At 36.0% G+C, this 12,611-nt stretch overlaps 1 protein-coding gene across 1 annotated transcript in view; it reads left to right on the forward strand.

The window, feature by feature from the left end:
* The window catches only part of fra10ac1 (FRA10A associated CGG repeat 1), a 71,645-nt gene that overhangs the window by 56,248 nt on the left and 2,786 nt on the right, over positions 1-12,611 (forward strand). Inside the window, exons 2-10 of the mRNA XM_077206195.1 lie at positions 478-517; positions 1,919-1,998; positions 2,530-2,622; positions 2,707-2,752; positions 3,323-3,399; positions 3,587-3,670; positions 3,772-3,856; positions 4,525-4,570; positions 12,384-12,497. Of these exons, the coding sequence (XP_077062310.1) occupies positions 479-517; positions 1,919-1,998; positions 2,530-2,622; positions 2,707-2,752; positions 3,323-3,399; positions 3,587-3,670; positions 3,772-3,856; positions 4,525-4,570; positions 12,384-12,497 (664 nt within the window). The 5' untranslated portion in view covers position 478. The remainder of the gene's footprint in view (positions 1-477; positions 518-1,918; positions 1,999-2,529; positions 2,623-2,706; positions 2,753-3,322; positions 3,400-3,586; positions 3,671-3,771; positions 3,857-4,524; positions 4,571-12,383; positions 12,498-12,611) is intronic.

Below are 12,611 nucleotides of genomic sequence, written 5' to 3' on the forward strand. Positions count from 1 at the left end.
TAGCATTTTTCTGAATAAAAGACCAGTTGTTCTACATGTGAGGAAATGGCACTTCGCCCCCTTATCCCCTCTAATTTCCAGTCACTGAATCTTAATCTTTACCAATTTCTGATGTAAACAATTGTGAATTATGATGCGAATAATAAAGTCTGTTTGAAACAAAGAACAACTAAAATCATATAGCTTACCTAAATCCTGTCACTTTTATAAGCTATTTTAACACATTAACATTTAGATCTGTAATTTTATTCCTAAAATATATAAATAACTATTATTCAGACTCCATTGTAATATAATATTCACACAAATTGAGACAAAAGGATTGGCCTTGACAGTTCACATCAAAAGCAGCACAGGCTATTGTGAACACGGGAAGACGGGTCTACCCATTGGGGTCTACCTTTGTTTTTACCACGTGGCTTTTACGTCATCATTTCGCGCCCGTCGGAGGTTCAGCGGCATGTAAACAGAAACACGGATGAGCGGCTCGGACAAACCAGCTCTAGACCTTGTTAAGGTAGTTTATAAGTCACAAGTTATGCACATTAATCTGAAGATTTGGTTTAATTTGCGTGCATCGTTGTGTTGTGGCAGCTTGTCATGCGTGACGTGAAAGTAAAGGTTATATTTACTCATAGGCTATATCGCACAGATGATCTATGGCACATCTTTTCCCTGTATTAATTCTAGAAAAGAAATGCTCGTGCTTTAAAATGTAGATTGTATAACACTAATAATAAGTGTTAAATGTGGTTTGTTACCTTGAAGAAAAACATTTATTCGTTTGCGCAATAAACCTTGTAATGTCAAAGCATGACATATGAAATAAGTCGGAAACGATATTGCACCTTAATATATATATATATATATATATATATATATATATATATATATATATAGCATGCATATATTATATGTTGTGGATGTTGTTATTTACATGGCCAAAAATTAAAATGAAATTCTTATACCATATAACTGAAATCAAATCAAATGATTTTGAATGAAGGTATAACACAGTTCTTACACAAAATACATATAAATAAATCAGTAATTAGCATGAACTATATCTCCCAATAGCATGTTTTATAAAGAGAATATACAGATCAAACTGTGGGGGCTAAACATATAATACGATGCAATACAACGATGAATGACTGAAATTGTTATTATAATTTAAATAAAACTTTCTATATTAAATAACTTATATTATAAATACTATATTAATAAAACTGTGTTAAATATCACTGCAAATTTTTGTGATATGCTGCTCATAAGCATATTTTTACTATTATTGTCTTTGTTGTTAGTATTAGATAATTCATCGTGTTAAAAATAGTTTATTGTAATGATTTTCCTTTTCAGTCTTTGTTGAAAAGCTCATAAGGATGTTTCTTTGTTGCATTCTATGGATTTTTCACATAGCCATTTGAGAACAGTGAAGTGCCTGTCCTGATCACTGCAACTCCTTCAGTGCTTTCATTTTTACCGTTTTTTGGAATAAAAGACCAATTGTTCAGGATTTCCTTTCACTGAATCTTTACCGAATTCGTATAAGAACAAGTGTGAATTATGACTCAAATAATAAGGCAGTGTCAGAAGTGACCTTTAAGTGTTGTGTCCTGTTGTGTTGACTCTGGGTGTTGAGTTTCCTGTGCTGTGCTGAAGTGGCATCAAGGCAGCTGACTCAAGTCTATCTAGCACAAGTACTTTCTATCGTTGCTGTGATCAGCTGGCTCATCTTCCCTTTTCCTCCTGTACTTGTTTAGTGTATCACCTGCCACAAATCACCATGTTGGCGTTTCACAGATTAACAAATATGTTTAAATGTTGTGCTTTTCTACCAGGTTAGTAACCTGCACACTGCCGTTGGTGATTCTATGCATCAGTGTCCCTTTTATGTGCTATGATAATGTTTTAGGTCCATGGAGGCGGAGGGTATGACTCTGATTTCAGTGATGATGATGGTGGTGGAGGGCAGTCCAAATATGATGAGAAAAGGTGAGATACTGTTTAATATCGCTAACAAAAAAATTATTTGGGTATCATATTTTTCAGCATAGCATAATGGTAATACCATGTTTTTGAACATGTAGAAATCGTGTTTTTTGAAGTCTCTTCTACTTACCAAGGCTGCATTTATTTAATGAAAAGTTAAATACAGTAATATTGTGAAATTACTTAAAATAACATTTTTCTTTTTAAATATATTTTAAAATTTGATTAATCCCTCTCTATGGCTAATCAGCATATTAGATTGATTTCTGAAGGATCATGAGACACTGAAGACTGGAGTAATGATGCTAAAAATTCAACTTTGCATCACAGGAATAAATTACATTATAAAATATATTACAGTAGAAAACAGTTATTTTAAATTGTAATAATATTTCACATTATTACTGTTTTTACTGTATCTTTGCCTTGGTGAGTTTATATACATGTAAGCAACAACAAATAACGGAATATAATTAGAAAGAATGTAATTAATTAGCACTTTAAGTGCTGATCCTCTTGTGTTTTTGGTTTTAGGTCAGGTGAAGTTGAGCTGTTACAGAAGCCATTCCAGAAAGGTCGACACACCAAGGTGGCCCATAAAAATGTTGCTGCCCATGAATGGGACAGGTAATGCTCTAGTCCATCAATAGCAAAGTCCATAAATTCCATGTGTATACTGAAATACATTTTCCTGTTTTTTTTTCCTTACAGAGAGGAAGCCAGAAACCGACGGCAACACCTGATATCAATGAACGCTGTATCCTGTCAATGGGTGTTTTTCACAAAATCGTGTGGTACTGGCAGATTTGTAGCTTTTGAAAAGCTCTGCATTTCTTTGTGACTCATTCTGCATTCTATGATTTCAACTCGTTAGACTGAGAGACCGAATGAGACTATATAATGAAGTTTTGATTAAAATTCATCGTATAAAGGCCCGGTTACACCAAGAACAGTAACTATAAAGATCACTATATTAGCGTCCACAACACGCTGCAGTTTTGTCATCTGCCACTTCAAATGCTGGAAATCTTTAAAGCAAGATGGTTTCCTGATTGGCCGTCAATGTTTTTATCATTCATCCGCTGGAAAAAAATTGTACTGAGGGTGATTCCAACTATATAGCTTCTCTGTGCCGTTATCGTTATAGTTTGGTGTTGACTATATTTAGAACTATATCTTTATTACTATAGCTATAATTCTTAGTGTGAACGAGCCTTAAGAGTGCTGAAAGTGTATTTTTCTGAAAAAGTTTGACCTTAGTAATAAACAAAGCATAAATATTTTTTTCTTCCGCGTGGCAAAAAAATCCTTAACAGTATTTTGTGAGTTTGAACGTCACAAGAAGTTTGTCAGCGACTACATTCTGTATTATGGAGGGACGATGGAGGACCTCAAACGATCCACGTGAGCAATTTGCTTTTTATAAAAACACTGTCACTCTCTGAAACTAATGAACATTTGAAGGTTAAGTGTGCAATTTTTCTGATATGAAATATATGATGAATAAAGTGGTGCACACTTCAGCTTTGGTTGCATTTCAGTTTAGCTGCTTTGATAGATCCTGATTGGAAGTGTGTGTTTCCATACGCAGGTCTAGAGATAAGACAGATCTGGATGTGGTGAAAGAGAACCACCGTTTCCTGTGGAGAGAGGAGGATGAGGAGAATATGACATGGTAATGTCTGCTTATCTCTATTTGATCTTGATTTTAATCTTGAGTGTTGTTCTTCACCTCTGCACAGTCATCCTAAGACACATTCTCTGAACTGTTTATAGGGAGCAAGAGCTCGCAAAGAAGTACTACGATAAGCTCTTCAAAGAATACTGTATCGCAGACCTTAGCAGATACAAAGAAAATAAGGTTTGCCTTTTCCTTTTTAACCCTGTAAAGCCTGATATATGACATGTATATATGATCATAGTCAGGAAAGTTTGCATTACTGTAATGTGTTTTATGTTTTGTATTATATCTGATTCACCAGGTTCATATAGTATGATATAGGGAAAATATGGAGCTCACACTTCAATTCAAAAACACTTCCATTTTATTCAGAGGTCCAAAAGCAAAAATATGCAATTTGATGCAATTGTTGTTGTTGTTATTTATATAGCCAAAAATGTAATTAATGAAATTTTGATAGCTTGTAATGTGAATCTATTAGATTATTTTAACAGTATTGCATACTTACATAAAATGCATGTAATTATTATAATATTAAAAGCATTTAAACATGATGTTGTTGTTTTTTCTAAATAATAATTCTCAATATAATGAAGTAAACTTAAGTTGCTTCAGTCCAGTAAGTGTTCATCATGAAATATTACTTAGTTATTTATATTAACTATCAATCGTGTGCTACAGACTGTTCATTTCGATCATTTTGAGCCATTCAAAATTCACTGATCAAATATGATACTACAGGGTTCAATGTTTATGATGTTAAATACTTTTCTGGGCATGTTATCTTTTAGTATCTTAAATGCTCTTTCATTTCTGTATTCACTGAATTAAATCTTTTCTGTTACTAGTTTGGATTTCGGTGGCGCATTGAAAATGAAGTAATATCTGGAAAAGGTAATTCAAAAAAAATTTCTACTTCAATGCTTACATATAAAACTTTTAGGCCTAGTTCCACAGACAGGGCTTAGATTTAACCAGGATTAGGCCTCAGTTAAACTAAGACATTTAAGTAGCTTTAATAAACGTGCCTTAGAACGGTGGTTCCCAACCTTTTTTTGTCTGAGACCCCCTTTTTACCAAGAAAATATTTTAGGGCCCCCTTCACATTTAATGATATTGTCGCTCTTGTAAGCTTGCAGTAGCCTAAGGATGACAGAATGTTTTGTTTTTAAACAAACATACTTTTTAAAGTATGTTTACTACTATAACCAGATATGTTTATGCACAAATAATAGCGTATAATATTGAAAATACTATAACAAAAACATCAGTAGACCATTTGTAATTTAAAAACGTGAGCCTTGGAGTAGCCTATTAATTGGCCCTATTTCATTGAAACCCATTTTTTGGTCAGCCAGGGATTTTTATCTTTATTTTTATTTTTATCTTTATTTTTATCTTCAGATTTTTATTTTTAAAGGCCAGTTATTTCATGGATCCAGGATACTATGCATCCTGATAAAGTTCCCTTGGCCTTTGGAATTAAAATATCCCCACATCATCACATACCCTTCACCATATCTAGAGATTGGCATGGGGCACTTTCCATAAGATCATCTTTCAATGCAAATCAAACCAGCTATTAGGCTAACTGAAATAAAACCATGCCAATCTCTAGATATGGTGAAGGGTGTGTGATGATGTGGGGATATTTTAATTCCAAAGGCCAAGGGAACTTTATCAGGATGCATAGTATCCTGGATCCATGAAATAACTGGCCTTTAAAAATAAAAATCTGCCTACCTCTATGGGAATTTAACATAGGGGGGCAATGACTTATGGACCCTGTATTTTAAGGAAGAACATTTATTTATTTATGATACATTATTCATACACAAAGAAAATTGTTGTCCTTAAAGGTTGGATTTTTCCTCATTTTTCCAATTAAGCCATTAAGATCAATTTCCAAAAGATGATTTTTTATTCCTCTTTTTAGGCAACTTTAGCATGGGGGGCCTAACTTATTCACACCACTGTAAATTTAGTAAATCTTGAACACAAAAAAGTTACGGACTGCTGCTTCAATGCTGTTCAGCACTTTTCAAAATATGATGCACCCCCCAAAGAGCTCGCTGAGGCCCCCTTGTGGGCCGAGACCCCCCTGTTGGGGACCGATGCCTTAGAAAACACAATTTCTGGTGTTCATCTTCAGACAAAACAATTGCACTGACATATTTTAAGATATCTCAGTGCAAGTTGCTTTCAGTTAAAACAGCTCAAACATGCAATTTAGTCTCAGACTAGGCTCAAGCCTTGTCTTTAAAATCTGAGCATTCATATGTCCACATACTTGAAGTATTCTGGTTGCATAAAGAACAAAACAGGTCTAAAATTCAGAGCAATATCAAAACAATACTGTTCTAAGCCACTAGGTGGTGATGCTGTTTTATCTTGTGTAAAATAACATCCTCATCCTGACCATGATCCTGACCAAACCAGGGATGGACTGGGACTGCAAAAACAGCTTTAGTCTGCTGATAAATAGATAAATGCTGATAAAGCACAGTTAATTTACATAATAATTAAATTATTAAACATTTAAGTCAACTGATCAGATGGTGAAGGCTTGACCATAAATGCACTTATTTCCCCCTTTAAAATAGGTATGGGGCACATTTGATTACATTTTTATTTCATTTGAGTAAGTGGTAAATGTTGAATATGCTTCATGAATTAGCTTGTTTTTTTCAGTTGAATGTCTTTCCAGAGTAATTTAATATTAGATTATTATTGTTTAGCATATAGACATTTCTACGACAGTGACCTAATTGTAAGATTATGAGGGTTTGCCGGTGTCGTAAGAAAAATCAATGATTGTGTTGTCTCCGGTTCATGGTTCACGGTTATGTTATCTTAGTAGGTAAACAAGGGTGAAGTACGTGTAACAATCATCAAAATTACACAAACAAATAGGCAGATCCATGAAGAGGCCCTTAAACGACTAATCATATGGTCACACGCTGTCTGTCACGCTTGTATGTGAGAGACTAGCAAAGTGCTTTATTTTTCTGACTGTCATGGACCATCTCCCATCATTCGCACCCTGAGCCACAGCTTAACCACTGCAACACACACACACACACACACACACACACACACACACACACACACACACACACACACACACACACACACACACACACACACACACACACACACACACACATATACAGTTCAAACAGTACAAACTGTATATTCTATCCCCTTACACTAATCCTGCCCATCACAGAAAACTTTATGCATTTTTACATTTTCAAAATTCAAAGTTTAGAATATTTATTAAACCATTTCCTTGTGGGGACTGCTGGCTGGTCCACACAATGTAGGTGATCTCAGGTTTTACTATCCTTGTGGGGACATTTGGTCCCCGCAATGTAATATGAACACGGACACACACACACACACACACACACACACACACACACACACACACACACACACACTCACTCACTGGTTTCCATGTTTTATGGGGACTTTCCATTGACATAATGATTTTTATACTGCACAAACTGTTAATCCTATCCCTAATCCTAGCCATCACAGAAAACTTCCTGCATTATTACATAAACAAAAAAAAACATCACTTAGTATGATTTATAAGCTGAGACCAAAAAAATGTCTAGGATTTCAGATATTGCCATATTTGTGGGGACATTTTGTCTCCATAATGTAGGGTTTACTCACCATCAAGCTATCCTAGGTTATTATGACTTTCTTCTTTCAGCCAAACACAATTGGAGTTACTGTAAATTAAAAAATATCATGGCTATCCAGCTTTATAATGGGAGTGAATGGTACCATTTTTTTTGAAGCTCAAAAAAGCGCATCCATCCATCATATAAGTAATCCATACGACTCCTGGAGGTTAATAAAGGCCTTCTGAAGCGAAGCATTTTTGTAAGAAAAATATCCATATTTACAACTTTATAAACCATAATACCTGGCTTCCGGTAACGGCCGTACGTGAGTCGAGTTCTAGTGGAAGAGTGACCTCTGACCCGACGCATGACGTATTGAGGAAGGCGGAAGCGCAGAGGATAGAGCAAAACAAAACAGTCACAAATTAAACTTGAGTTTGTTGCTCAATCCTATTTGTTTGAACCGCGAGATGCGTCTACTCTCACCTAATCTTATGCTACTCCTACATGCTACGTCATATGCCAGAACTCGACTTTCTCATGAACGTGCAGGCGGACGTTACCGGAAGCTAGTGATTACAGTTTATGAAGTTATAATTATGGATATTTTTCTTACAAAAATGCAGCGCTTCGCTTCAGAAGGCCTTTATTAAACCCCATGGCGCCGTATGGATTATGATGCATCCCCTTTTTTGGACTTCAAAAAATGGTACTATTCATTCCCATTATAAAGCCCTGCACTGACTTTGCAAGCACGGATTTCAGAGTGTTTTTTTTTTTTTTTTTTTTTTTTTTTTTTTTTCCTTATACATTTTAGATACATCAGTAATCATGATATTTGTCGGAAAACTATGGCAATACAAACAGTAATCACAAAAGCATGGTTAATTTTCCTAAGGGGTGATGAACAGTCTTACAAAAGCTACAGTAAACACTATATCAACACTAATGTTAGTTAGCAGCCGAGCGGAGGCAAAGCTTGCCCTTTTTTTAAACTTAGCAACTACATAAATTTAATTAGTGGAACTTTTAATGGAAAACACAAATACAAATAATAAGTCATCCTTACAAGTTGTGATCCATAAACACCAGTTTGTCCCAACAAAGTGGGCACTGCTTTATTTCAGGAGAAGCTTTTGTGAATTGTACTCTATAGTTCCTGGAAGCTGTTCTCCGTAACGTGGGCGGCACACAGATAAACATTTGGGTTATAATGTTCAGGAACAGTGTTTAAAATCAGCCTTAGAAAGGTCAACGTTTTGAAAACGGTGGAAAACCAGTGTATCTTTGTCCGCTTTTCAGAGGGCGGGGATTATTTAAATGAGGAATATTATAATTTCGCAAAGCCCGAAAAAAACGCGCTGTTGACCAAACGAGTCGTTCATTGTAGTTCTTGGAAAGTGGATTCTGTTATATAAAATATCTCTCTTTGGATTGGACTTTGAGCTTTGTAACCTTGCAGATCTTTTTTTTATGCCCAAACAGCAACATTACAGACTAACTAAAGTTGAAAGAGTGGGAAAGCATTATAGGACCTTTTAACATAACCTCGATTGTGTTTGGCTGAAAGAAGTAAGTCATATACACCTAGGATGGCTTGAGGGTGAGTAAATTATGGGATCATTTTCATTTTTGGGTGAACTAACTCTTTAATGAAATTGTCTTGATAACTTTTGGGTAAATTGGGCAGTGGATTTCTAGTTCCCAGCATGCTTTGCATAGGACTGGATAAGGAGAATAAATGTTGAAATTAAGTATTCATTTATTTGTTTTTTAGTAAAGGGAACGACCCTTTAGTGTTTAATGCCGTTATGTTGGACATTTTGACAAAGAGTTTGTGTAATGTTGAAATTTTATACCATTGTGTTGAAGAGTAGACTACAATACATGAAGGTAAACACTATTGACTCTTACTTAATCTTACTTATTCTTTAAATATACATGCTAAATAAGTTAAATTTAACATATGCCATGAGACCTGTGGATTTAGATAAGTTTAATTGGTTCCAGGGCAACAAATCACGTAGCTGGCGCAACTTAAACATTGTATTTGTTTTAAAATGATTTTGTTCCACTAACACAATATAATTAGTTGGTGAACAGAATTTAATTTGAAGTTGTCAAAACAAAAAAAAATGATGCAAGATTTTATCAGGTGGATATTGCTGAGATACCTGGGACCCACATGAATGATACCTCAAATCATGACCCTTAATGAGGAGAGTTTTTTTGAAGATTTCACCTTAACAACCACCCACAACATCCTTTCATCATAGTGGCAAGTTTTGCAATTGATAAACGCCACTCACATTTTCTTTAGAGAATATAAAACTCATACAGGTCAATGCACATTTGGTTAATATCTCTACCAGCTTGACTCTGCTGCTGAGGGACATTCTAACAGGTCTCTTAAGGAGTTCGTCATGAGGAGTTCCCATCTGCTGGGCATTATTTCACAGTTTAGCATAATAAGGGCTTCCCCCTGAGACTCCTAATGAGGGCTAACCCTGATGCTTTTTGTAATTTCTCCAAAGACGCTGTTTGTCAGCTTCACTGGCTTTAACAGCTTCAGTGCTGGTCACACGAGCTTAGTTGCAGAGGCATGTACGTCATCAGAGAGACGGGGTTATTGGGCATCGCATTAACCCTTTAACTTTCAACCCTAAAGACCGTTTTTTCTCTTTAAATTCTTATTATTGGACATATAAAAAATGACCTCAAGCTGTTTTTGTCAAAACATGTGTTTCTATCTAGAAGGTATTTTAACTGCTCGTTAACGCAAATATCTAATCAGCCAATCACATGTGAGCAGCTCAATGCATTTAGGCATGTAGACATGGTCAAGACGATCTGCTGAAGATAAAAACTGAGCATCAGTATGGGGAAGAAATGTGATTTAAGTGGCTTTGAATGTGGCATGGTCGTTGGTGCCAGAAGAGCATTAAAATCCCAGTAGATCAGCAGAGAAGTGTCCGAAAAACAGAAAATATCCAGTGTGCGAAAACTGAAAAGTCCCATACCTTCATGCCAAAAGCATGGTGAGTATGGAAGCTTGTTTCAACAATGTAATTACATAATAAAAAAAAGTAATTGTATCTCATAATTCAGACCTATTTCTTTTTTTAAACTTGCAATTATTGTGAGATATACCTTAGAATTATGAGGGAAAAAGTCAGAATTGTGAGATATAGACTCGCAAAAATAAAAATAATTTTATACAATTGGGAGTTTATATCTCACAAACTCTGACTTTGTCAGAATTGCTTAGTTTATATCTCACAATTCATGGTTTATAACTAACAATTGCGAGTTTTTATCTCACAAAACTGACAAAGAAAATCTGTATTGTAATACTTGAAATTGCAAGAAAAAAGTCAGTATTGTGAGATTAAAAAGTTGGGTGATTAAAGATTAAAATTACCTTTTTTATTTTTTATTCTGCGGCAGACACAAACTTCCATAAGCAGGCCATTTTAGACCTGTAGGAATATTTCTTCCTTTTTACAGATTTTTCCCCACTCAAAGTAAGGTGCATCATACGGCTGAGACATCCATTAAGGGGTTAATCTGCATGTGCAACGTGAGGATGATACCTCAGTCACTCTCTCTGCCGCAAGATCATCTGCCAGCTACGTCAAAGCTCAAGCCTTTCTTGCAACATGACATAATCATTCTAAACAGAGCCAATTTGTATTGCTTTTTCACAGTGCAAATTGGACAAATTTTATCAAAGGTCTGGAAATTGCAAAAACATACTTCCTGTTTCCATGCTTCCTGTTTCGGGGTCACTCCCAGGATAAGAGTTTTTCTTTCCTAACAAAGTTACTGCAAAAACATTTTCCAAGTAACTCATTCAGAGGGTTTTCCATACAGAACATACCTGGAAGACCTAATAATATCAATCTGAGAAATGTGAGTGTTGTAAACTTTAAAGCAGTTCACTCTCAAACAGAAGTGTTGTCAGGCTCAGGGCGATTGGCCAAAGCCAATCCAGACAGCACACTGTCAGAGGTGTGGGAAGCTTGTCAGAAAAACTCCCCGATGACGCACTTTTCTGTAGGATCCCCTTGTAAACCTACTGGAGCTAACGTCAGCCCGATGATATCTGAGGTGAAATGCCAGGCAAAGGTCATGGGAGGAGAGTGGCTTTGCTCTGTCTGTCTCACTAGCCGTTTCCTGTCAGTAACGGAGCGCAAAATCAGATGACAGAAGGCATGTAGTAGATTGTGTGCTACAGGTTTTCAGCAAAGTTTTGATCATGTTGATAATTTAGAGGCCTTACACTGTGTCTACACCAGACATGAGCAGATAGAACCCATTATAATCAGTGATGCTGTCTACACTGGATGTGGCGCGACATGACAAATTCAAGCCCTGACCAATCTATTTCTGGTACGGATAACAAAATGCTTTGAAATCAAATGCTTCCCTACTATATAGGCAAAAAACAGTATGCCAGCATACGAAAAACAGCTGGCAAAAAAAGTCCCTAGATTACCTACTACTTCCGACAAAATTGTAAAGTGTGCATGTGATGGACACTTTACTATCCCATGAGGCCACAAAATACGATTTATGAATGGCAGTGAAGCAACACTGTTAGGTCATATGATAATGACAACACTGTGAGTGTAGTATGTCCAGATTACATTCATACTACACCTATTCATACTAGAACATAGCGTTGCACTTTATTTTACAGTGTGTGAACTTACAGTGTAGTTCCCTTAGAAAATACTGGGTAATATAAGGTAACTACAGGGTATACAGTTAGGTTTAGGAGTAGGTTCAGGATTAGTACCTAGTGATTACCCAGTTATTGTAATTATTACTTTAATATGTATATCATATGTATATGCGGAACAGGACTGTAAAATAAAGTGCTACCGAACATACTTTTTAACAGTCGCGAAGTAAGTTCAAATTCAAATGTAGTACCGGTGTTAGAAATTGGTAAACAAAAATGATACAGTATGCTTTACTGGGCTTGATCATGGCCTACAGTTTATATTCTATTTGTCATGTATTTTCGATGCAACTCACATGTAGATATATTCTGAATCACACAGGCCAGTTCTTTTGCGGTAACAAGCGCTGTGAGAATAAGGAGGGTCTGAAGAGCTGGGAGGTGAATTTTGCCTATGTGGAGCAAGAGGAGAAGAGGAACGCCCTGCTGAAACTGCGTGAGTGCCAGAGCTGCGAAACCACGTGGCCGTCTAAACCTCGCATGCTGTAATCCCCTCCGCTCACAGGACACAGGGGTAGAGCTAATCTAATTAGCCTGGATTTAGGGAAGC

This window comes from Siphateles boraxobius, unplaced genomic scaffold (assembly GCF_051911475.1).
Source record: "Siphateles boraxobius isolate OS27281-9 unplaced genomic scaffold, OSU_SipBor_1 55, whole genome shotgun sequence".
In the NCBI taxonomy this organism is placed as follows: Eukaryota; Metazoa; Chordata; class Actinopteri; order Cypriniformes; family Leuciscidae; genus Siphateles; species Siphateles boraxobius.